Source organism: Mesoplodon densirostris, chromosome 9, assembly GCF_025265405.1.
Source record: "Mesoplodon densirostris isolate mMesDen1 chromosome 9, mMesDen1 primary haplotype, whole genome shotgun sequence".
In the NCBI taxonomy this organism is placed as follows: Eukaryota; Metazoa; Chordata; class Mammalia; order Artiodactyla; family Ziphiidae; genus Mesoplodon; species Mesoplodon densirostris.
Genome location: NC_082669.1, coordinates 37509555 through 37537135, shown reverse-complemented (window position 1 = coordinate 37537135; position 27581 = coordinate 37509555). Strand labels below are relative to the sequence as shown.

Genomic DNA, 27581 nt, shown 5'->3' with positions numbered 1-27581 from the left:
TTTTCAAAGAAATTAATTTTTATTTGAAAGGAGACTACCCTTCCCCTCACTATTTTTAAGGACTCTATACAATAGCCTACTTAAACCATTTCCCCAATACCAAAATTTCTAACAGCAAAGCATACAACTGCTCTAAATAATAAATAATAAGGCTTGTCCTTCACTGATTAAACTTCAAAAATTTCAACACAAAAATCAAACTTTACGTTTTTAAGTTTTAACAAATGTATTTTAAATACAACATGTTTTGTAGGAGTCCACAAGCTTTTCATCTCTAAAGAAATGACAATTTTAAGGGTTCAAAAATTCTGTTCTTCAAAAGAAGTGACCAAGTGTTTCCTTCTATAGCTTCAAACTTTCTACACTCAATTATTCGATTGCTCCATGCCACCCCAGACAAACCTGACATGACTGAACTACTTTATGTTACTAACTTCCCCAAAAGAAAGTTAAAAAAGGAGTTTGTAGTAAATGCAGCTCTCTAATACCATGTCTAATACAATATCTAACACAAAAGAAGCTTTAAAAAGATCATTTCTGGGCTTCCCTGGTGGCGCAGTGGTTGAGAGTCCGCCTGCCGATGCAGGGGACACGGGTTCGTGCCCCGGTTTGGGAAGATCCCACATGCCGCGGAGCGGCTGGGTCCGTGCGCCATGGCCGCTGAGCCTGCGCATCCGGAGTCTGTGCTCCGCAACGGGAGAGGCCACAGCAGTGAGAAGCCCGCCTACCACAAAAAAAAAAAAAAAAAAAAAAAAAAAAAAGATCATTTCTTTCCTCATTCGATTAGGCAGGAGTCAATTTTCTGTAAAAGCAACAAACAAACAAAAAACCATTTACAAAAGCATAACACTGGGGGTTCCTTTTTTACTCAAGATGTTTAACTACTCAAAATGACAACAATTACATCTTTAAGAATATAATAAAAGGGGTGAAAACAGCAATACAATCGACAAAGTGTAGATGCTAAATAAACCAAAGATGTTTTTAAGGGTTCTTTTTAAGGAGTAGGAAGGATTAGAAGCTTGGGGAAATCCAGAATTAAACAAAAAAAGAGAAAGGGAAAAAAAGAAAGAAAAAAGATGTCCTCAACTGCAACCACTCTGTTTATCAATAGCGTCCTGGAAAAGAGTAAAAAAAAATTTTTTTTAGTCAAATGAGAATTATAGTTTGACTTGCCTAATATTTTCCCAACTATTAACAGTCACTATATACCTTAATTTTCTAAAATAAACCATTAATTAGAAATGAGGTTCTTAATGCAACAAAAGCAAAAGTGTACATACTTGGGCTGTAGGAACGAGATCTTGATCGTGATCTGTATCGACTATAGTAAGGAGAAGGCGATCTTCTTCTGTAGGAAATAAAAGATTATTCAGCATATCACATAATCACTACACCAAGGCAGATAAAACCAAAAATTCCATCATTCAAAATAATAATGGACCTAAGATGAAAGCTATTAAGTTTTCCATGTGCCAACAATACTAGAACAGTATTGGCCAATACAGATAATTAACCTCTTTTCTTGGTCTTGAGAAAAATCATTTTTCCTACTTTCAAGAAAGCATCATATAAAATCTATTTAATTTTTTTTTTTTTTTTGGGCCACGCTGTGCAGCATGTGGGATCTTATCTTAGTTCCCCGACCAGGGATCAAACCTGTGTCCCCTGCACTGAAAGTGCGGAGCCTCAACCTGTGGACCACCAGGGAAGCCCCATATTTTAAATATTTTTATTAATACACATTAAACATAAATTAGAAGTGCCAAACACTACTACTATCATCTAACTTAGAACAGAAATCGTAAGTTAAAACATTACCTGTATCGGTAATCATAGTCTTCGTACCTGTCGTACCCACGATCATATCCTCTATCATAGTAAGAATCTCGACGTCTGCCACCTCCTCCACCTCCACCTCCACCACCACCGCCTCCACCACCACTGCTACAGAAAAATGTGAAAACTCTACATCAGTGTGAATGATTACCTTCTGTCATCATTTAATATAAATGGATGCTTAAATAAAATGGAAGAAGGAAGGGAGATAGACGAGAGAGAAGAGATAACCCTTTCATGCCAATTACTTCCACGTCTCACTTTGCTGCCTCCCATGGTATTCTGCTTTTGCTTCATATGTATAACATAAATAACCAGGAATAATTTCACAAAACTCTCCAAACTATAAAATGCTCTTCTATTAATGCACTATCCAAATCAGCAACACCTTTTCCATAAGGTGAAAAAAGCATTGCGCTTTTTTTTTCCCATAAGGTGAAAAAGTACCAAAATGCTAGGATGTATGTCCTATGACTAGTTCAAAAGCAGTTAATAAATATCAAGAATTTAAAAGTAACCAACCCTGAACACCAAAGATAACAGGTCCAGCGCTAAAAAAATTTCAAGGTCTGGTGTTCAAACCTCTGGCAGTGAATTTAAACTCTAAGCCCTCTTTTTCCTGCTGTTTTCCCAACTCCTAATCATAGGGACATTATTTTCACTATTATTACTATTTTCAGTAGGCTCTCCTTGTCAAATCCTATATTTTCCGAAGAGGCTTCACATTAAATGAAAGCCTATATTTCTTCTTTCACTCTTAAGAAATACTGCCTTTGGTTATATTATATTAAAAAACTTTTATAAAAGTCCCTATTTATATACACAATGCAAAACTGGCTTTTTAAAAAACAAACATTAATATCAGTAAAACCATTCCATATACACAGAGGCTTCCAAGGTCACATAAACATTAAGAGAATATTTAAAAGCATACAACAATTTTCTAGTATTTAATATTTTTTCTATTTCTGCAGTACAAGAAAATCGCCAGGAATGCACTTCAATAGTTTTAGTTTCTCCCCATGCTCAAATATACATATAAAAAATCAAAGAAATAAAACGATTCAAAGAATACATATATATTAAATAACTTTCAATTCAAATTACAGAGAAAAAAGTTTATCTTTTGATTAATCAAAATTTTGCACACATTTCTGGTGGATTTCTAGCCCCTAAAATTCAGCTTAGGAAACTTGAAATCTTACTGAGTTGGTCTGCCCATGTATATGCCTGGTGTAGGTGTGTGCGCTCTCTTGGTGATAGAATAATCTACACGAATTCTTCTACCATCCAGCTCCATTCCATTTGCCCTTTCCATAGCCTATAAAGGAGAACAGGCACAGAAAGTCATGCATAATTCACCAAGGAGAAACTATCAAAACTGCAAAAAATTTAACACATTTTTCATTTGAAATTTCAAAAATTAAAATTCTCTAAACACTTCTTTCTCAAGTAAGAAGGACTAGGATTTGATGTATTAATCCCTGCTATACGCATGTCAATAGTACTGAGTTTTCAACGTGCACATGGACACTTAAGCAGGCCTCTGCTGAAAGACTAGGGGCAGCTACAGCCATAAAGAAGGAACCACATAACCTGGGGAAGCCTGCAGAATTCTGAGGCTTCAGTAACTAGCTTCAGTCTGAGCAACTCAAAGCAAAAACTGCAACTCAGTGGACAAGTCTAAACTTGTCAAGCCATTCCTTAAAAACTTGTCGAGCCATTCCTTAAGTAACACACTGCCACCTAGTGAACTCCAAATATAAAGGAACTTCTTAATCGGCCAGCAAGTGCTGTCTTTATGTCTGTGCTCACATTCCGAAACACTGCCCTTTGGTACGAATACCAATAAATGCAAAAATGAATCCAACCACTTTAACACATTTTAAGAAGTTCTCAGGAACTAAGTAAAGTTGCCATTTTCATTTTATCTTATCCAGAAATAAACCTAAGAGGAGGAGGTGTGTGAAAATACCGGACAAACAAGTTTCATATTAAAAAAATGTTTAATTATGATATTGTTCACACTTTGCAAACTTTCACCAGGTAAGATATCCTGGTATTTCTAAATTTACACCTTTATCCCTTAATTGAGAACAGGAATAAACCAATCACAAACATGTAACAGTAAAAAACACCATTACTGTGTCTATCATAATGTCTATAACATAAATGTCTTCAACTCAGAGCATTATTTTGTTAGAATTATCCAGCGTTTTTCAACCACACCACTACTGATACAGTTGGGGCCTGCTAATTCCGTGTTGCGGGTGGCTATCCTGTGTACTGTAGCATGTTTAGTATCATCCCTGGCCTCTACCACCAAATATCAATAGCATCTATTATTTTTGAAAGATACTCTTTCATCACGACTGCTTATACCACAATCAAACACTGTTGATGCAAAGAGCAATAATGACCTACAGCCAACTACTGTCACGTGTAAAATGGTACAAAAAAGAAATGCCAGTACCTTCCATTTCTTTAACAAATGACCTTCAAAAATTCCTTAAAATGGAATTTTCTAATTCAGTCACCATGAACTTTTAATACAGAGAAGGCAAGCCTACTGCTTCCTCTATAATCCATTATCTAGAACATTAGAATAGCACTATTTCAAATCCCTGACATTGATTAGGATCATTCTGTTGGGCAAATTAAGAATGGCACTAAACAAAAATGAAAAAGTACCAATTCTTTCCATGTATTATTTTTCATTTATAGAACAGAATGGTAGATGAATTTTAAGAGAACAGATAAACAAAGCTCTGTATAGACAGGGAGCTAATTATAGACACTTACAAAAATTAAACAGATTAAACCTAAACATAATTCTTTTTTTGTTGTTGTTGCATTGGGTCTTAGTTGTGGTGCGTGACCTTCTCACTGCGATGGCTTCTCTTGTTGCGGACCACGAGCTGTAGGCACGCGGGCTTCAGTAGTTGTCACATGCGGGCTCAGCAGTTGTTCACGGGCTCTAGAGTGCAGGCTCAGTAGTTGTGGCACATGGGCTTAGTTGCTCTGCAGCATGGGGGATCTTCCTGGGCTAGGGCTCGAACCCGTGTCCCCTGCACTGGCAGGCAGATTCTTAACCACTGCGCAAGCAAGGAAGCCCTAAACACTATTCTTTTAAAAGGTCAATGTAATCATTTGCTTGGAGCATGAATAAGGGTTATTCAAAAGAGAACACTTATATATATATACTTCACCTTTTCCATTAACTCAAACACATAACCTCACTTTACAAAGCCAGATTTCAATAAAGATATGCCTATACCAGAGAGTATTAGCTGGAAAGTGAAACTGGCCATTCCAATTCTAATACTGAGAGGTAGAGTTTAAATCATGTCAGACAATGAAAAAGGACATAGTGTTTATGGAACTGGGAGTTTATCAATCAGCTTTTAACAGTAACTTTATACTAAATAATGCACATCAGAAAATTTTCAAAATAACAAATAATTACAAAAACAAAATTACCTCCTTTGAGTCATCTATTCTCTCGAAATAAACAAAAGCAAATCCTCGCGACCGTCCAGTTCGCTGGTCATAAACCACATTGACACCACTCAATGGTCCATATCGAGAAAATACTTCGCGAAGATCTCTCTCTGTTGTGTACAAACTGAGGCCAAACACTCCTAGACACGTGTTGGGATCTGGATTTGCCTGTTGAATAAAGATGTTATTTAATTTTAAGCTCCAAATTAAAATAAAAACACACAGAAATACTTTGCTTAGAACACTTCACCCAATACACAGACTATATTGTTTCAAGTCACTTGGAAACAAGAATTTAAAAGAAAAAAAAACAGGGGAGCTATATTTTACAGTTCATAGTACACTCAAGCCTTCTTTAGAATATACTTCAGGCTGCATCCTGAATAAAAATGTCCCTAACTTTCTAGCACAGCAATTTTCAGAACGTATCCTAAGAATTCATCCTTAGTTTAATGCCATATTTTTAGTTTATTCAAATGTTTTATATCCCTTATAGATTTGTACTCAACCTTGAATTCATCTGCAATTGCTGATTAGATTCTCCTCCTCAATTTTTATTCTTTAGCAAGGATAATCTTTCAAGGTTCCCATAATCCAGATTTGAAAAATTAATGTGCAAATTTCAAAACATCATTAAATAATAGCAGACTCCACCATGGTTAAATACAAACAAACCTGAATGTCACATATCCAAGACTCAATTTCCTTATCAATAATAAGGTAACTTGATTCAGAGATTAAAAGTATTACTTCATTGAGGAACTTTGCACATTGCTCAATATAAGTGTTAGCTATTACTATTACTACAGAGCTTTTGCTGTTTCCTTGCTACCCCCTTCCCATGGTAAAACTTTTAATCTCAGTATTTTCAACTCAGCTTTTCAATTCAATTCTTGGAACATATTGCTTCTTCCCAAATTTCTTTCTTTTTTAAAAATAAATTTATTTATTTTAGGCTGTGTTGGGTCTTCGCTGCTGCACACGGGCTTTCTCTAGTTGCAGTGAGCGGGGGCTGCTCTTCATTGCGGTGCACGGGCTTCTCACTGCAGTGGCTTCTCTTGTTGTGGAGCATGGGCTCTAAGCACATGGGCTCTAGGCACGCGGGCTTCAGTAGCTGTGGCACGAGGATTAGCTGCTCCGCGGCACGTGGGATCTTCCTGGACCAGGGCTCAAACCCTTGTCCCCTGCATTGGCAGGTGGATTCTTTTTTTTTTTTTTTTTTTGCGGTACGCGGGCCTCTCACTGTTGTGGCCTCTCCCGCTGCAGAGCACAGGCTCCGGACGCGCAGGCTCAGCGGCCATGGCTCACGGGCCCAGCCGCTCTGTGGCATGTAGGATCTTCCAGGACCAGGGCACGAACCCATGTCCCCTGCATCGGCAGGCGGACTCTCAACCAGTGCACCACCAGGGAAGTCCGGCAGGTGGATTCTTAACCACTGCACCACCAGGGAAGTCCCCAAATTTCGTTTAACAACTCAAAAGTCAAAAAAAGAGAACACACTTGAATGCATATAACAATATTCATATAGCCAAGGATGTTTCTGAAGTACCATTTTTTTTTTTTTTTTTTGCGGTGCGCGGGCCTCTCACTGTTGTGGCCTCTCCCGTTGCGGAGCAACAGGCTCCGGACGTGCAGGCTCAGTGGCCATGGCTCACGGGCCCAGCCGCTCTGCTGCATGTGGGATCTTCCCGGACTGGGGCACGAACCCGTGTCCCCTGCATCGGCAGGCGGATTCTCAACCACTGTGCCACGAGGGAAGCCCCTGAAGTACCACTCTTAAACAGTGCTGTAGCTCCCATAAAAGATGTTATACTATGACTAAATACACAGAAAGAAAAATAAGCTTTCATTAACTTTTTTTTTAAAATTTATTTATTTGGCTGCGTCAGGTCTTAGCTGCAGCACTCGGAATCTTTGTTGTGGCGTGCAGGCTCTAGAGCACGGGCTTAGTTGCCCTGCAGCATGTGGGATCTTAGTTCCCCGACCACGGATCGAACCTGCATCCCCTGCACTGGAAGGTGGATTCTCAACCACTGGACCACCAGGGAAGTCCCTCATTAACTTTTAAAAAACACATACCCTGCTGCCTGTATGTCTTCTCCGGTTAGACATTGGAGAATGACTTCGGCTCCTGCGACGCCGGTATTCTGGTGTATAGGACCTACTTCGAGATCGTCTCCTATGAGAGTGAGAATGGGATCTGGATCGAGTGTAACGTCTATGAGAATGCCTCCTTGACCTCGACCTTTGAGAGAAATAAATTTAGGTAAAAATACTGGAACAAAATGGCTAACGCTGTTAAAATCAAAAGCAAACGGACACCAAATGAAGGCTCCCTGAGCAGACAAAACCAGGTCAGTCATTAATTTACCTTAATCACCAAATACTGTGAAGATACTGCCTGCTCACCATATAAGCTGCTTTGTAACAACATACCACTGAGCCTCATTCCATGTTTGGTTTGCTCCCAGTTTGCAAAGTGTCTTTTTGGTATGTGTACAGTAAATTTTTACTAATTATGTTCATGATTCATTGGTTTTACTTTCGCTTTCTGAACTTTTGACAATGCCAAGGACCTATATGTATATATATCCCTGCTTATTCTCAGCTCGTTTCCCCTTTCAGAGGAAGAAGTATTCTTCCTCACTACATCTCCTCCTTGTTCCCAGTCTATCCCTTCTAAATTCACTCTTCCCACCTTACCTTACAAACATGTTAAGGCTCCACCTTCTTTAGAAAGAAAAAAATCAACTAGCACTAGCAAGAAAATTCTTTAATATTCTACAACATGGATAAACCTTGAGGACATTATGCGAAGTGAAATAAGCCAGTTATAAGAAGGCAAATACTGTGTGATTCCACTTAGGTGAGGTACTTAAGAGAAAGAAATAAGATGGTGGTTGTCAGCGGCTGGGAGGAGAATGAGAGTAATTATTTAATGGGTAGTTTCAGTTTTACAAGACAAAAAGAATTATGGAGACGGATGGTTGTGACGGTTGCACAACAATATGAATGCATTTAATACCAGTGACCATACACGGAAAAATGGTTAAGACTATAAATTTTGTGTATTTCACCACACAAAAAAGACAAAACATCAACTACCATTACCATCACAATAAAATCACTTGATTATCACATTTTCAAAATATTCCCTCCACTGCTAAGTATCATTTCCTTCCCAGTCTTTCCTTAGCCTGCTGCAATCTAGCATCTGCTAAATTAACTCGTCACAACCTAAATCCCCACTAAACTAATAGTCTTCATGTCTAATGATCTTCATTTCTTCAAGCTTTCTACAGCATCTCACCAATCTCTCTACTGCTGATTCCTAGTTCATTTCCTATCTGATTATTTCCAATTACTCACAGTCCTGTTTCTTTGCCTATTAATGCAAAGAAAATACCATTTCTTATTACTATTCATATGATCTATCCTTAAACACCCAGACCAGAAGTCATGAAAGTCATACAAAATAGCTTCTATGAGGCATTCAATAAATGATATAAATGCTAAGGGCCAGAAAGTTTAAACAATAAAGCTAGGAGACTTAATAAGATTCTACTAGGCAGACAGGGGAAAAGTGTTCTAGGAATACCAAGAACAAAGGTTCCTTAGCAAGAAGACATGGAAATGTGATTACACAATTGCAAAAGAGTATAATCTGCTAGGAATTAGGATACTTATAAAGGAAGGAATGAAAATGAAGATGACAAAAGGACTGGGACAAATCTTGTGTATGAAGCTTAGAGTACAGCTTTATTGAAAGGAGGCAAACAATCTTGAGTGGGAATGAAAATAATATGAATGGCCTACCATCTACAAGAAATTAATCACTGGCCGTGGTGGGGGAGAAACAAGAAAATAACTTGTGTTTTATACGAATACCAAACAGGATACTTCCTATTTTCCTTAGCACCAATTTATAGCTTCAATTAAAAAAATAAAAAACATTAGTAAGACAAGTTGTCACATAAAATATCAATAGTTATATTTAAATGCAGTGGGTCCTTCGTGTGGAGGGCTGGCTGTACCATGCCATTTTATATAAGGGACTTGACCATCTGAGGATTTGGTACCCGCAGAAGAACCAATCCTCCCCCAACAGATACTGAGGGAGGAATACAGTAACAAAAAATGACATTAATTAAAAACCTTTCAGGACTGCTTACCTTTTCTCTAAGTCAGATAGTGATAAATATTACAAAAAAAATTAGGAATAAGGGAATAAAGAGTGTGCATGGTATTTAATATTCGCCAGTGATACAAGAGCAGAGAACAGCATCAAGTGATATGAGAACATCTTGACGGAAGAGAATTCTAGGCTAAGGGCAGCAAGTGCAAAAGTCCTAAAATGAAAATGTGCTCACTTCTGTTTCTACACCTGAATTCTATCTAGCACTATTCTGCACATGTGGATTCAATTAAATATGTAGAGTGGTTAGCAAATCAAGCACTAGGCTGGATCCTGGATACAACAGAGAAAAAGACATAGCTGTGGACTGCACGAAAAGTACAGCCTTTTAATTAATTCTTCTGTCTCATGCCCCCTTGCAATCACACTCTATACAAAGACATAAATTACCTCTTTAAAGAAGAAATTACAATGACTTATCAAACCGACTGTCCAGGTTGTTTTTATTTATTTACTTTAAAATTTATTTATTTATTTGTTTGCTTGTTTATTTATTTGGCTGTGTTGGGTCTTCATTGCTGTATGCGGGCTTTCTCTAGTTGTGGCGAGCGGGGGCCACTCTTCGTTGCAGTGCACGGGCTTCTCATCGCGGTGGCTTCTCTTGTTGCAGAGCACGGGCTCTAGGGGCATGGGCTTCAGTAGTTGTGGCTGTGAGCTCTAGAGCGCAAGCTCAGTAGTTGTGGCGCACGGGCTTAGCTGCTCCGCAGCATGTGGGATATTCCCAGACCAGGGCTCAAACCCGTGTCCCCTGCATTGGCAAGCAGATTCTTAACCACTGCACCACCAGGGAAGTCCCAGGTTGTTTTTCACTGTTTTTTCTGCACACCAGTACACCTGGGACATCTGATACAGTGAGCCCTGCAATGGCTCACTAGAGTCTTTGTTTTAATCAGTGTAAATGGTAGTGGCTGGGGCTCTGAATCACTCCAGGACCACTTCCTGCCAATTGTATCTGACCAGAGTTCCATGCTGGACCTAATTAGTTAGAATCTTCAGGTAAAGGATGTAGCTAGAAGGTGAAACTTGAAAAATCTTCTCAAATCATTCTGATAACCAGTACAACATACATACATCAACCATCTCTGCACTAAACTGCATGCCAAGTTTCCAATGGAGAAAATTACCTTTTTGTTGTGCAAATATTATTGAAATAAAATCAAACGTTAACCTTCAAACGCCAAGCACATTTAAATCAAACAACACATATTTAATTTGTATTAGTAGCTAGCATCAGATAGATTAATGGACTAAGGGAAGATTCTACCTTATCTAAGTCTTTGTATCTATTACGTATCATTCATTTCTAAACCATAGCTTAAAAAAAAAGACAACTTCATGATTTTGAGTCTTCAGTGAAATTTCCACAAAAAATGCAACAAAAATGAGGGATTTGGTAAAAACCACTTTGCCCTGAAAAATCCAAGAAAAGCATTTTAAACATACTTACATATTATTTTAAACACACTTACCTGGATTTTGATCTTGATCGAGAATGGGATTCAGAGTGTTTGGAAACTCTTGATGGACTACGAGATCCTGACCTGCTCTCCGATTTTACACGAGCAGGAGTTCCAGTTGGAGATTTTGACTGAGAGCGAGACTCCTAACAAAGAAGACAGTATTACAAATGGCACTGGTCACGTAGATGCCTAACACCTAACATTTAAAGTACCGTAATTATTTATATTGATTGCTCCTGAAAAACAAATGGTTAGGCAACACCCTCCAGAAAAAATTTCAGCTCATTAATAACCCATTGTTAATACTGCTAACTGTCCTCAATAATTCCCTACTTGAACCAGATCACCAATTCTCTATTAACTAAGTAATCATGCAAATTCATCTACAACTTGATCATACAGACACTGGAACATAAACCATACATTTACTTAACCTAGGACCCATTCATTCTTCCAGATTCTTTTAATTCTACTTCACTCTTGCTTTCTACTTCTCTTCATTCTTCATTGAGTTTTTCATTTTTCATACTTCGTGTATTCTTCCCCAATTCAAACAATTCAAAATAGCCTTAAAAAAAATATTCAAGTGCTTCTATCTGACCAATCTTCTGTTCAATTTTTTCCCCCATTCAATTTTAATTTTCTGATCTTTAATACTTTTCATTAGCCTTCTTTTATCTTGATTTATCTTCCACATTCTTGGAAAAAACTCTTCAATTTCTTCACGAACATTAACCTTAATGGAAAAAGAACATTTAGTATATTTAAGCACGTGGGGATTATAAAACTCTGCTGGAGTTCAGAATGTTATCTACCAAATGGAAAAGCCAGCAGGTAAAGTGCAAATAACTAGTTTATTAAAAAAACAATTTTATAATCTTTAAAGTTGTTCAAAAGTCTAGTTTCTAACAATTAAAGAGAATTTACTGAATTTCTCTAAATGTTTTTTTACCATACTCTTCACCCTCCTCCCCTTTCATGTTTCATCCTAGTTCCTAAAACGTGAACAGTTTTAATATAAATACTTAATTCAAGCATAACTCTAACAAACTGTAACCCCCCAACCTATGCCTTAAGTTTTCACTAATCTATAACCTGAAGATTCCAAGTGATCTTAAAATAAGCTTTCACTAAGCCATGCTAAGGTATCAAGATATAGTTAAAGCAAAGCATCATAGGCTGAAATATTTGTACACACCTATCTAAACTCACACATTATAGGACACATGTTGAGGTTCAAAGTAGTAAAAAAAATTAGTAAAATCACTACCATCTCCTGATTTTGTTTGACCACTATCTTTGCTCACTCTGACTTAACCAGAAAGATACAACCTGAAATAAAACAAGCATACTGAAAAAAACCAAGGGGAAAAGAAAGTATGAAATTTAAAAAATTTCCCCTTTGGCTTGTAAATTCCTAGTAGTAGATGTATTTTTGCAACTGAGCCATTTTAAAAATTCTATTTTATCCAATGAAGTACATAATGTACATTACAAAATTAGTATCATTGTCTTTATTGTTTATCCTACCTCTTTTGTTCATAGTTTTTGCATATTTTATGCAATTATGCATACTTATACTCCCTTCAGTAACTATATCCTTTATCAGAAAATTGACTGGCTTCTGAAGAAGTTGGATATAAAAAAACTGATTAAAAGCCTGTTTTTTAAAAAAATTTGATAGACATATGAAGCACTTATGACAGAAGTAGGATGAACAGTTTGGTTTCTCTGTCCACTTAAGCCTTGATTATTAGTGAAAATAATCCCAATTTCGCACCAATTTTCATTTAGGCTATTAAGACTATCACGCAACTTAAAGTTTTCCTTCAGGTTTCGTGTCAAAAGACTTATTCATCGAGGACAGTACTAATGCTGCTAGGCCTATTAATTTTTTTCAGATGAAAACAAAATCAAAATATATAGCTACCTTTCTGTTCTATATCAGCTTTTCCCATTTATTTACCTACAATAAGTCTTTCACCACATCTCAGATACTTTCTAAATTTCTGGACAGATGCCTGGAGCAGGCACAGCAACTTAGGCTTTTTCATTCACTGAAACTGTAAAAGCAGCATATTCAGGACTAAAAACAAAAACAAAACTAAAGTATGGCTAATTCACTTGTAATTGAAGTCTCACAGGCCAGTTCATTACCTATAATTCATTAGGTAAAAATACATTCCCCTCTCCCTTTTGGCTTTTCCTCATATAAAACAGATCCCTGGTATAAATCTACAAACATCACCACAGCCTTTTTTATACATATAGAAAGCTTTGTGTTCTGTGACACTCTAGAGCCTTTAATTTTTAGGATAGAAATCAAAATTTTATATATTAGGTTTAAGCCTTCCACCATAAAAACAATAGTTGAAAATTATTCAGTAGTGCTGAAAATAACCACTTTTTAGGTATTAATGTTAACAAGGTAACTCCGTAACAACTTAAAATTTAAATTTTAAATCCCATTTCTGGTATAGCAACCCACTGGAAAATATGCAATTTTCCTTTTGTTTGTTAACAAAAGCATTAAGATATGACAGAATATCTTTTCAAAAGACATCAGCAAATTTAAAAGAAGGCTTGCTTTTTATTATCCAAGGTGTCACAAATACGTAACCTCCTTTGTTGCCTACTCTTCAATTTTTATATCAGGGAAACCTCAACCTACATATTTTTTTTCCCCCGGAATCATTCAAGATTAAGAAAGAGTAACTTCCCTTTAACTTATAGAGATGTCAATAATTTTAACCTCCAAAAGCAATTTAGAGACTTATCTATCTAAAAAGCAAATCAGTAACTGTCAGTAAACTTAAAGAATAAACTGCAAAGCATAAAAAACTTTTAATCTTCATAATTATTTTTACTATAATACCAAACAAACACCCTGTCATTGTAAAGAACTGGTAGTTTAGTCTTCAAACACACAGTCATATTCACCGTTTTAAAATAACATTCCTCAAAGGCTGATAACCAAATAAATGCCACTTTCACCAAACTGCATTGGAAATCAGGCAACCATAAGCCCTTTATGGACAAATGCTAGATTTCCTTTTCTACCTTTGACTTGTCTTCATTATGAAATGGTAATTTCAACTTTTTCCAAAGAAATTCATACAACTATTCAGAATTTGGAAACGGAATTGAAATTGCGAAGAGAAAAATAAACTAAATATTGAGAAGGGGTGTTATCTGTCCTGTTTCACTAGAGACTACTTAACCTGCTCTTAAAGCTGTCCAGTCAAGAAGTTCTGCAAATTCTTCAGTAACCTGCATCTAGACCCACCAACCATTAAAAATATAGTGCCTACGTGAAATGGGCAGATTAATGACTCAACCAAATCATACCACAAATTTTAACAGAATATATCTTAAGGAGGCTTCCAGTCTACCTTACCTACTATAAACCAGGAGCTAGGCAGAAAGTTCTCACAGTACAACCTGCTTAAGTAGTGTCCGTTTGTATTTTGAACTATTTTTTATTAACAAGATGCCTCTGGTGGTAGGTGAAGGACACAGCCACAAATAAAAAGAAGGCGCTAACTACAATTACTAAGAAAGTACTATAGTGTATCCAATACAAGCAAAGAACTATCTTTCTATATATAAAAATAGTATAACCATGTACTATTTTTTAAACCAGGAAAAAGGTTATTAAATATGTTCATGTTGTCGAACATGAATGATTCCTACAGCAAACAATAACTGCAGGGTCTTTTAATACAGCTAGTATATTATAAATGTGAAAAAAATTCTGACCATATGTATGCTTAATACTTAAAGCCCATTAAAATAAACCAATATAAATGCTATGCTGTAACCCATTCTAATATTATGGCAAGGCAAATTCCAAGGCAAACGCCAAGTAACAGTGCCAAGTTTACAGAAATTCAAGTCTATATGAATATAGTATAAGCTTTTAAAACAAATTCTCAAAATTGTATTTCCCTACTACTTTGTAAAATTGGAGATTTCCACAGAAACATACTAGTGCATTTAGGTAAACTGTATGTGGGGGTGGGCAGGATTTTAAATTACCCAAATAACTTATATTTATTGTTCTAAGAACTTCATTCTTTAGGATTTGTGGGAAACCTCCTGTGTTTACTCACTTCTTTCATTTCAGTCTACAGAAATAGCAGTTCTGCCTCCTTCCTTTCGAGTATGATAGACTGCTTCTTTTCCAGATTCATCCTTAGGCTTGTAAAAGGAATACTTTCACTCTCTTTTTAATCCGTAACTGGTATTAGAGCAATTTCTTAAAAAGAAAATACCGATTGCTCGTAACATTAGCTATTTTTAAATGATAATTTCCCCCCTTTAAAACTCATACCAGTATGCTGCATTCTAAGTAAGATTAAAGTGGTCTTTGTACCTACAAAGGCTCACACATATTCCAACCTGTATGTCTTTATATTCTCTAAAGTTTGGAATAATTTTGGCAATGTGTTAGACAAATTATTAAGGAATGGACAGTTAGTCAAATTTAAACTCATGTCACACTGTGAAATTACCTGTAAAATCTACAAATCTTCTGTACAATTTTTATTTATTTATTTAGTTTGGCTGTGCCACAGGGCTTTGCGGGATCTTAATTTCCTGGCCAGGGATCAAACCCTCGCCCTCGGCAGTAAAAGCTCGGAGTCCTAACCACTGGACTGTCAGAGAATTACCTTCTGTACAAATTTTAAATGTGGCTCACAAACCGGCCGGCTTATATGCCATGATCAATTGTAATGGCCAAAAAGCTAGTGTGTTAGTGGCAACTTCAAAGGTACAGAAACAAGTGTAAAAAGACTAAAGTGGTTTAACTATATTAAAACAAACTACTAAAAAACAAACAAACAAACTACTAAGAACCTGTTACAGAATTCACTACTTATGTTCTCAACTTCTAATGTCATGGAGTATTTACAAATCTTGAATAAGTAAGACTACAGGGCTTTAGTTTCAAGGAGAAAAATCATAACTTTTCTTCTACCTCAGATTGGTCAGGCCTAGTCACTCACTTTGGTAAAAATCATGAGACAATAAGGATTATACAGAACTACATACAGCAGTAACTTAAACGAGGGAGGGGAAACCACACTTCCTTCTGTTACTCTCTTCTCAACTTTTCTTTTTTTAGTGTTTACTGATTCTTTTCCCCATCTGATCGCTACCATTTTCTCACCTCCACTTCAGTCCTACTAAATTGGTTATGACATGCGAACAAATAATCAGTATTAATTCACTCAGCTTGTGGATATATACCTTTTATAAAGTTCCCAGGGTTAGTTACTTGATGCTTGAGCACCCACTGATGCTATCAAAGAGGTTTTCACACCGTTCACAAGTTCTAAAATCTATTATGCTGATTACTCATGGCTATTTCACACCTGTTATATTACACACTACACCATAAGTAAGTAACCCCAGTTCATTTACAAAATTAAGTCCATAAACAAAGTTTATCTGTATTTTTTTAATGACTCTCATTCTTAAATATTTAAATCTCTTGATATTCTTTCAGATCCCAAGACTCTTTATACTTGTTTTAGGAATGGTACAAATCATAAAAAGTATCTACGACAAATCTGTAAAATTAGTTAGGCACCATTGGTATGATTAGTTGCACTGCTCTTTTTTTTTTTTTTTGTGGTACGCGGGCCTCTCACTGTTGTGGCCTCTCCCGTTGCGGAGCACAGGCTGCGGACACGCAGGCTCAGCGGCCATGGCTCACGGGCCCAGCCGCTCCGCGGCATGTGGGATCTTCCCGGACTGGGGCACAAACCCGCGTCCCCTGCATCGGCAGGCAGACTCTCAACCACTGCGCCACCAGGGAAGCCCTGCACTGCTCTTTTTAAAAATCCCAACTTCTGCTTATATTGAGCAAATTAGCACCCTTCAGTGAAAGAATCTCAAATACAAAAATTTGAGTGTTAAAACGTCACCTTAAGTTTTACAAATTATCTGCTTAAATGGATGGGGAAATAAAAAAGCATTAAAATTGGATAAACCATACTACTTTAGGGGAAAAAAATTAAACCCAAGACACATAAGACTATCCCTCAAGTTTAATACCACTCCTACTAAAGGAAACCTTACCCTTTTGCAACAGGTTGATGAGATACATAAATCTAAATTGCTGAAGAAGGTGAACCAAGTTTTTTTTTTTTAAGCTAAAGTGCTAACATTCTTAATATGTAACAGGGATTCAATCTTATTTGTATTCTTAAAATAAAAAGAAAGAAAGAAAGAAAAAAGAAAGCAGAGGGTTGTTGTTGTTGCTGCTTTTTTAAAAAAGGAGCCAGTCACCAAGCTGGGTTTTTAATGGCATAGTCATCACCCTTATTATTATTACAAACCAGGGTTCAAAGAAGCAAAAAAACACCAAAACCCAAAAAACAAAACTTCCCCCATTTCTGCTATTCTTCAACAAAATATCTTAACACACACAAATTTAAATTCCAAACTGCTACAGATGAATTTGTTTTGCTCTTCACTTTTATCATCCAGGTAATCATCTCATATATTAAGAAGGGGAACACTAGGAGTCTCTTTAAAATATTCCAGCTACTCAAGAAGCCAGAATAAGCTCTGAAAAAAGGATGCCAGAGTAAGTAGTATCCTTCCTCTTCAACTATTCTCAACTATTCTACAAAGCATAGACAATTGTTGAATTATAAGATAGAGAATACTTAACCTCTATTAAGAGCACTGGGCCGCTGTCAAAGAAAAAAATTGGACTTAACGTTTTTCTAAGTTTCGCTCAAAAAAAAAATTAGGGGTAGAGGGGAAAGAGTAAAATAACAAGAAAGTCTTAATTTCTGTTCCCCTTAATTTCTATCAAGGACACTAAAATTTTTTGAGATTGAATTTTAGTTGAAGTTGTATTCTTTTTCTGAAGATGACATTCAAAGTCATAGACCAAGTGCCAACCTCACTCCCAGCTCCAAAAGACATTTCCACTTAAAATTCTGTTAACTTGATATACATGTCCCAAGCAAACTGCTTTAATGGACCTACTTATTGATATTTTAATGGCACCACTATTCTCCTGGATCCCTTAAAAATGTCTCGCTCATTCTTTACATCCCACTGCTGTCCAGTTTAGATCAGATTTTTCATAAGCTCCTCCCTTAAATATTTCAAGTGTGCCCTGCTGCTCTTCCTATATTGGTCTCTGTTCTTTGCTAAAATTCCTTTCATTTCGCCACTCCCAGAATTAAAAATCCATAGATGGCTCCTTACTGCATATTGGATTAAGTCCAAATTCCTAAATCTAGGATTCAAAATCCTCCATTATCTGACTACACAGTCAAATCTATCATGTCTCATTAGTCCAGCAACCTCTTCCTTGTCTCATCCTTATAATCAATATTCGTATTTCCCTTATCATAATGTCCAGCATAAGTTTTACATATTAGATAAAGCTTTCCCTTTCCTCTAAGCTCACGAAACTGCTCAGCTTTATTTTCTGAATTCCTTATTAATTATATCACACAGCACTTGATTATATACTTACTTTTACCCAGATGTGAGCTGTCAGTCATCTCAAATCAGACTCCAAGCTCTCTTTCCCTTAAGAACACCTGGCCTTTACTAAAAAGGTAGTGGATGCTCAACAGTTTCACCCCAGGCGGAAGGGAAATTGGTTGGTTAACTCTTAGGGTTACTTATAACAAAATTCGGCAATTACATTTTCTTTCCTAGAGCTGTTTTACTCCACTCCTTTGAAAATGCAAGAGATATTAATATATAATGGAAAATTAAGCTCCTGTCATTGTTTTCAGCAAACTCCATTAATGGCTCTGAGACACTGAAGTGCAGTGTGCTCCTTTAAAAAAAGTCATCAAAATATATACACAGCATCGTTTAAGTATACAATGAGCAATGGACTGGGACTTGTAAATCTCAGATTTCTGACTGCATGGTCTTCTGGGCCTCAGTTTTTAATTTCTTAAAATGCTAAGAGTTCTCCAGCCCTTGCAAGATTATGAGCAGTATATGAGAAAATATGTCAAAGGTGGCGGGGAGGGGAGGAGATCCTAAAATGCTATAGAAGTAGGAACTATTAGTACGAGTCCTGTTTCTTTAATATGTTCCGCAGTCTCTAGGAACTTACCCTCTAATTTTAAATATCTTTTCAATAAGATGGGGTTAAAATGTGTTGTTCATTCTGTACATAAAGCAAATGAAATCTGAATATTGACCTATCAATGTTTTCTCTAATTTGTTTTAGTCAAAAAGCTTGAAGTATAATAACTACTTAAAACACCTCAGAAACATCATTTGAAAATCGTTTTTCTGAGGCTCTCTAAAAGGTTACTACATTTAGATTCAAAGATAACACAACAACTGTATTCTATAAAACCTTTTTAAATTGCTGGTTTGTGGTTAGTTGATAAAAGATCACTATAGTTTAAAAACCAAAAGCACTGGTGAATATGAAACTGCTTTAAGAGAACAACAACAACAACGACAAAGCATACACCCTCAGAAAAGTTTCTGGCATTTTAATTCTTCACCCAATTATGAATAAAGACAGATACCTCAACCTACCAAAAAAAAAAAAAAAGAAAAGGTAACAGGTGAATATATTTATTATACAATCGGAGTTCATTAATACTAAAACACATTTGGGTAACACATGTGAAAAAAAAATTTTCTATGACCACAAACACTCTAAAAGACGAGGAAAAGGTAAAAACCTTTTTCTATTAAAATAAATTGTTAATGCCTACATGCATTTTAGCTTAAAACTGGGTGGGAATCATATTTATTTCTTTCTCAGATGGGTAAGGTAACAATGATCTAGAACTAGCCAAATTCAACCTGATGACTACATAAAAAATAAGAACTTAAAGGAAAACAAGGTCCAAAACAGTAGTCCTCTTCACTTCACCACAAACCAAAATAAACATTAACTGCCCAAAATTGTACTGAAGTTAACTGAAGATTAACAGCAAAATTTCTTCCCATAACTACCTTCTTCAAAACAAGAAGCAGCTCATGACTAACGACCACCTAAATACCATTACATGATTTTAAAAACTTCTGTTGGGACAATCAATACCCCATCCTAAAAAATAAGCAGGTTCAACTATTCATTAATATCTACGCTCCAGATTTTATTAGAGAAATCCAATCTTAAAGGCATTAAAGATAGCTTTCTTTGTCTCTAACCTCAAAAAGAAAAGCCTAAATTGACCTTCTGATTTAACTGTTAACTGTTCCAGATGCTTATCTTATGAACTTCTAAAAAAAAAGGCAAAATTCATTCATCCAGCATACACCTGAAGTGTTTTTTATGAGTTTCCCCTAGTGACCAGAATGCCAACACAAGAGCCAGAAAATGCTGCCTGGGGGCTGTTTTCTTTTCAGGGTTCTACACTAGCTCATATCAATCTTCACTACTAGGGTGACTGTGGAAATATAACCCAATCATTGCTAAACGTTCTAGTATCTTCAAGCTGAGGATAACGTATCTTTGTGATGTTTATATTCATCACATCCAAAATAATGAAAAACTTTGAGCCCTCTTTGCTGGGGGATGGGTTGAGAAGAGAAATGGAAGACAGAGGGCCTGTAATTTTCAGGTAACGTTTTGAGTTAAGAGAATAGTATTAACTACTGTAAAAATACTGAGCCATGAAATTTGTTCAGTTATGTAAGATTAAGACAGAAGATTCCCTTTTTTGTTTTTTTTTACCGTAAAAACCTGTAAAGGATTGTTCAGTGTTGAGGTGAAAGGTCATAGGAAGAAAAGCATTAGAAGGTGAGATATAAAGCAGAGAAAGAAAAAAAAAAAGCCCAACATCAAGGAATTCGAAAAATAAGGCGTTATAGCATTTCCACATTCATTTTGAAGTGAAAGGAAAGCAGAAGGGACATTAAAGGAAAAGGGCTCCTCGCGTAGTTTTCCCCTCACAGCTCTCGTCTTAAGAACGCTTAAGGGTCGGTGCGGTCGTTGACTAACCACTTCATTAGGCTCGTCCCACCTTCAACCTCAAGGCTTTCGCCTTTATAGACGCAACGCCGCCGGTTCCAACAGAGACGCGGCCGCTCACTGCAATAGAGAGCCAAGGAGACACAGGCCCCAGCTAGTCCCACGCCAGCTTCTCCCCGCCCGGACAGCAGCCCCGCGCACTTTCGACCCCGAGACCCTCTACGATGCTCGGGGTCGCCAGAAACGCCACCGCAGGAAGCACCTACCACTATCCGGCCGGGGGGAACTCCCTGCCGTCTCCTCCCGCCCCACCGGGACCCACACTTCGGAACAGAGATAAGGAAGCCTCGGGGTGGGGAGAAGGCAGGGCGCACCGCTGGGGGAAATCGGACCCAGGGGTCCAGCTATCAGTCTCCAAAGAAAGGGGGAAGGGGAGGTTATCCGTGGTGTTTGGGGCAAGAGTGTAACCCAGAAGCCATCTTGGGATGTGAAGAAGCGACCTCGATGGCTCCAGAGGCTGCTCCCCGCGGGCCCCCGCAGAACTCCCCGCAACCCCGCCCGACCGCGCTCGTCCCAAAGAAACCCCGAGCATCGGGCCGCCGCCGAAGACGGCTCCCGCGGCTTTGTACTCACTCTGCCCTCGAAGTTGTTCTCCTCTACATCACTCATGTCGGCCAGGCACTCCCCAGAACTAAATAAGAGACAGGTCTCGGCTTGAGGGCCGATGGCCTAATCAACCAGCTGACTGGACCGTGGGGAGGAGGAAAGAGACGGCAACAACAGCCGCTCCACTCCACTCCCACTCGGTCGCAGGCTCCGGCAAAATGGCGCCGGTGCCGCCAGAAACCTGGCCTCCCGAGTGCGCGACGTAAGGAGGCGGAGCGTCTCTGTGTCGTCAAGGGGCCCCGCCCCCAGCGAGGTTTTGTGGTGGCCCCGGCCTAGCACCGCGGGCAGTCCGAGCTCTGACCCTCCGCATCTTCGAACCGAATGCCCACCAGACCTCCGAACTTCAGACTCCTTCCAACGCGTCAGTCCTTTTGAAGATTTTCAGTCACCAGATAAGCTTTTATTGACCTTGGTCCCTTTGTATATTTTCCAAGTGGATTCAGATGGAACAGAAAAAACTGGAATCGTCTACGTAATTAGTAGGCTTTTTATTTTGAATGTTTTCCGCACTCTTACTTGTCTCTGCCCTATGTACTACTATTGAAGTAATATATGCACAGATGGGGTTATAATGAAAAGTCACAGTTCCTTGCTTCACTCCTCCCTGAGACAACTGTGTCAATTTTATTTTTAATAATGCTTAGTTTCCTACTAATCTTAGGGAACTAAGCATTATTTGACTTAGTTCCCTAATCTTTTTTTTAAAATTAATTAATTAATTAATTATGGGCTGCATTGGGTCTTTGTTGCTGCACGCGGGCTTACTCTAGTTGCAGCGAGCGAGGGGCTAGTCTTTGTTGCGGTGCACGGGCTTCTCATTGCAGTGGCTTCTCTTGTGGCGGAGCACGGGCTCTAGGCGCGTGGGCTTCAGTAGCTGTGGCTCACAGGCTCAGTAGTTGTGGCTTGCAGGCTCTAGAGTGCAGGCTCAGTAGTTGTGGCGCACGGGTTTAGTTGCTCCGCGGCATGTGGGATCTGCCCGGACCAGGGCTGGAACCCTTGTCCCCTGAATTGCCAGGCCGATTCTTAACCACTGTGCCACCATTGATTTAGATATTTCCTTATATCTTCATAGCCAAGACCTCCCAAATCTATCTACTTAGTTCCCAATCATGGTGGTAATTTCTGAGGTGAATATGAGCTTTATTGTATTTTGCAATTTTAAACTTAGTTTCCTCATAAAAATTTTTTTCCCATAATACTTTGTGATGAAAAGGTTGATGTGAACCTTCAACCACAGTTTTATGTTAGGAAAGGTAATTGAAAAACATTTTTATGAAGATTGATACCCCAGGGCAAGATTTCAAGATTTGACTGTGTCTGCTATTGATAGAGCTAAACATATATAACATCTACTTTTTTTTTTTTTTTCCGGTACGTGGGCCTCTCACTGTTGTGGCCTCTCCCGTTGGGGAGCACAGGCTCCGGACGCACACTGTGGCCATGGCTCACGGGCCCAGCCGCTCTGGGGCATGTGGGATCTTCCCGGACCAGGGCATGAACCCATGTCCCTTGCATTGGCAGGCGGACTCTCAACCACTGCGCCACCAGGGAAGCCCAATTATAAACACTTTTAATTTTAATGTCTGATAGGGCAAGTCCCCTTCCTATACATTTTTATATAGTTTTTAAGTTAGCCTCAATAATCGCTATCCATTTTATGGGGAAATGATACCTTTTTATTAATGACTTCCTGACAAAGGAAAAGAGCAATCTTCCTAGTTCCCTCCTCATTATCATCATCATACCATCTCTACTATCATCATGGTGTCATCCATACCAGCTGTACCATCTATGTACTAACCATTTTATGCACATTTTCTCATTTAATAAAGCATCAAAACTCAGGCAGACTTTGGGAGGAGCTGAAAATATGTAAGTATCTTTCCTCTCCCCAAGCTTACCTTCTCAGTCTTAGCAGGTGAGGAGGTTTTGCTTAATTGAATCTAACTCCCCTTTTCAGATCTGTGTTCATGGATGTTTAGAAGAGGATCCTTTATGGTCAGAGATGTTAGAAATAGATGGTATCTCCAGTCTCCTCATTTTATTTTTATTAAAAGGTTTTATTTATTTTTTGGCCATGCGGAGCAGCTTTGAGGGACCTTAGTACCCTTACCAGGGACCAGACCCAGACCCTTGTCAGTGAAAGCCTGAGTCTTAACCACTGGACCACCAGGGAATTCCTCTAGTCTCCTCATTTTATTTATTTTACTTTTATTTTTATTTTTTAAATATATTTATTTATTTTTGGCTGCTTTGGATCTTTGTTGCTGCACGTGGGCTTTCTCTACTTGGGGTGAGTGGGGGCTCCTCTTCGTTGTGGTGCGCAGGCTTCTCATTGCAGTGGCTTCTCTTGTTGCAGAGCACGGGCTCTAGGTGCATGGGCTCAGTAGTTGTGGCGTGCAGGCTCAGTAGTTGTGGCACATGGGCTTAGTTGCTCTGTGGCATGTGGGATCTTCCCGGACCAGAGTTTGAACCCGTGTCCCCTGCATTGGCAGGCGGATTCTTAACCACTGTGCTACCAGGGAAGTCCCTAGTCTCCTCATTTTAAATGCAGACATGAAGGCTCAGGGAGGGGAAGTCAGGTACACCAACAGAGAGATGGAAACAAGTTTAGAAATAGTCTAATCCAATTTCTTGGTTTCACAGAGGCAGAAGTTGTGTGGCCCACCCAAGGTCTTGTAGCAATAATAATACCTTTGGGTCCTCACCATGTATCAGGCACTGTACTAAGAAATCAACATAGTTTATCTCACTTATTACAGCAACCTGAAGAATAATTCATATTATTACCTCCATTTTGTAGAAAACTGAGGCTGAGAGTGGTAGAGTAACTTGTTCAAGGTGAGCCAGTCAGCTGGCACAAGGCGGAGTTGGGATTTAAAGTTGGGCGGATTAACACTTCTAACCACTTAGGCTCCAGTGCCCCCAGCAAGCCTCTGGCATTGCAGATACAGAGGTCAAGTGAGCAGACCCAAGATTAATGTCCAGTCACTCAAAACTTGCTTGTTTTAACTAAGAACTAAAGTGTTGAGATCACACAAACTTTTCATAAAAGTAAAGTAAAAGCAAACACACAGAATAGTTTATACTGTTTTGACAGTGTGGCAGGACTGTCCAAAAAAGGTCATTATTTGCAGTAATAGCTTTTTTCAACATACAGTTTTAGTGTTTGCTTTAAACATGCACACAAAAAAGAGAGTCTGGTATAATGCTGAAGTGTTTTAAATTAAATTGAAATATTATGATATTGCATAACTGTTTTAACATGCATCTCTTAAAAAATGACTTTTCTTATATAACTGCAATATTATTTCCTATAATACCATCATCACACCTAAACTTTAACAATAATTGCCTAATACTACCTAATAGTTCATTATCGAATTTCCACTATTGTCCCAAAAGTCGTTTAAATTTTTTTGTTAAAATCTGGATCTAATCAAGCACCAAGATTGCTTTTTCTCATTTTATCTCTTTAATCTCTTTTATTTACAATGATCCAATTTTTCCTACCCTCTCTTTATCTTTCTCTTTCTCCCTTCTGCCCTTCCTCCCTTCCGCCCTCCTTCCTTCCTCCCTCTCTTTCTTTTTTTTTTTAAGGTGTATTTTTGGTTTTATTTTATTTTATTTTATTTTTTAACATCTTTATTGGAGTATAATTGCTTTACAGTGGTGTGTTAGTTTCTGCTGTATAACAAAGTGAATCAGCTGTACGTATACATATATCCCCATATCCCCTCCCTCTTGCGTCTCCCTCCCACCCCCCATCCCACCCCTCTAGGTGGTCACAAAGCACCGAGCTGATCTCCCTGTGCTGTGCAGCTGCTTCCCACTAGCTATCTATTTTACATTTGGTAGTGTATATATAAGTCCATGCCACTCTTTCACTTCATCCCAGCTTACCCTTCCCCCTCCCTGTGTCATCAAGTCCATTCTCTACATCTGTGTCTTTATTCCTCTCCTGCCCCTAGGTTCTTTATAACCTTTTTTTTTTTTTTTAGTTTCCATATATATGTGTTAGCATACAGTATTTGCTTTTCAAAAATATGGAACGCTTCATGAATTTGTGTGTCATCCTTGCACAGGGGCCATGCTAATCTTCTCTGTATTGTTCCAATTTTAGTATATGTGCTGCCGAAGCAAGCACTCTCTCTCCTTCTTTCTCCCTCCCTCTCTCTTTCTTTTTTCTTTTTTTAAAATTATATTTGACATTTTTATTTTAGGCTGCAAAAACAAAAACGAGCAAACAAACAACAAAAAACTTGAAATAGGCTTGTCAAATGATGTAAATTCATCCTTTCCAGGGAGCAGAAGGTAGACCATCGTGCTTCACTGCTGCTTGCACTCTGCTGGGTTTTGATCCTTCTTTGGGTCATAGTCTGGATCATTTTCCTCATCTCCTTCTCTTCCCCTTCCTCATCCGCTTCTTCACCTTCTTCATCATAATCATCATCATCATCTTCAATAGCTTCTCCAGTAAAGTATACTGATCTTGATTATGCGCTCTGATCTTGGGATTATGCGCTCACATAAAAAGTGACCAATTTCAAAGTCCTCAGCAAGGATAGCTTGAGCAGCAGCATCCAGATCTCCACTCTCAGGAACTTCAGGAGGGGCAAAAAAATTAAAGAAAGAGTAATTAGAAACTGTTTTGGTCACAGTACGAACTGTCCCACGTCCCTTGTGTTTCTGCTTCTTCTTAATGGTTTTCAAAGTGACATTCTTCCCTTTTTTCCAATCTATCTGGCACCCTGTACAACCCATAATTTCTGGTCCATCAAAAGAAAAAGGATCAGAATCATCTGGTTCTGACCTCATCCTATATGTCTTTGTCAGTACTTCATTTGTGAAATATTCATTGGGTTCAAAGTGAAATTCTAAGACGAAACTCATAGGCTGTCCAGCATCTGAGAACTTCACTTTAATATCTTTCAAGTGCTTCAGAATAGGTTCATCATGTTCCTGAACCATATCACTGAGCAAGTCAACATTCTTAAAAACGGTCAACCAAAAGTCAGGAATTCCTTTGGGGTCTTCTTTATCTTCATCCTTTTTCTCATCTTCAATCTTGGCCTTTTCTTTTAGTTCCTATGAAATTTCATCTTCCTCATCTGGTTTCCATTCACATTCTTCTTCTGTAGGTTCATAAATGGCATTGATGATCTCAAATCGCTTATCAAATAGAGGTTGATAGAGAACAGCATACTTTCTTTCAACATCGTGAACTTCCTCATAGAACTTGACTTCTATCTGTGCACATTTAACTTGAAGTTCTTTGAGAGCATTCACGCGTCTTCTAACTACCCTAGGAAAGCTTTCAATGTATCCTGTTGATGTTTCTACCGGACCATCAAGTCTTTCTTGAAGGGCTGCAAGAATCTGAGGATTTTGCATCATCTGAACAGTCAGCTGACGCGCTTTGATTTTTATTTCCTCACCAGTTTCTTCTTCTTCTACTTCTTCAACATCATCCAAATCTTGATCAAGTTCAGACTCTTCTTTGTTGTCGATGTCTGCCATGTTGTATGAGCGCCAAATATCGGTGGCTAGCACGGGGAGCCAGGCGGCCAGAGCTGCTCAGGCAGTGACTCAGGACGGCGACGGGAGGAGCAGAAGGTGGTGTGGCGAGTAGATGGTGTTTAAAAAGCTCTTTCTTTTTTAATTTTAATTTTTACTTTTATTTATTTTATTATTATTTTTTTTTTGCGGTACGCGGGCCTCTCACTGTTGTGGCCTGTCCCGTTGCGGAGCACAGGCTCCAGACGCGCAGGCTCAGCGGCCATGGCTCCCGGGCGCAGCCGCCCCGCGGCATGTGGGATCTTCCCGGACCGGACACGAACCCGCGTCCCCTGCGTCGGCAGGCGGACTCTCAACCACTGCGCCACCAGGGAAGCCCACTCTTCCTTTTTTAAAAAAAATAAATTTATTTATTTTTGGCTGCGTTGGGTCTTCGTTGCTGCGCGTGGGCTTTGTCTAGTTGCAGAGAGCA

The 27581-nt window shown here is 38.4% G+C and overlaps 1 protein-coding gene, 1 non-coding gene and 1 pseudogene across 2 annotated transcripts; all 3 read right to left on the bottom strand.

Annotated features, from left to right (window-relative positions):
- TRA2A (transformer 2 alpha homolog) lies at window positions 1-21764 on the bottom strand. Its single transcript, XM_060107994.1, has 8 exons — window positions 21560-21764; window positions 11005-11138; window positions 7420-7585; window positions 5320-5508; window positions 3045-3160; window positions 1822-1947; window positions 1284-1351; window positions 1-1118 (listed from the first exon to the last, which is right to left on the bottom strand). Exons 1-8 carry the CDS (start codon window positions 21593-21595, stop codon window positions 1108-1110), a joined length of 846 nt encoding a protein of 281 aa, XP_059963977.1. The 5' UTR covers window positions 21596-21764; the 3' UTR covers window positions 1-1107.
- Window positions 21765-25632: 3868 nt separating this feature from the next.
- On the bottom strand, window positions 25633-25739 carry LOC132496619 (U6 spliceosomal RNA). The gene has a single exon (XR_009533508.1). It is a non-coding gene; the product is annotated as a U6 spliceosomal RNA (small nuclear RNA).
- A 52-nt stretch (window positions 25740-25791) lies between these two features.
- LOC132495990 (nucleosome assembly protein 1-like 1) lies at window positions 25792-27200 on the bottom strand (annotated as a pseudogene).
- Window positions 27201-27581: the final 381 nt, after the last annotated feature.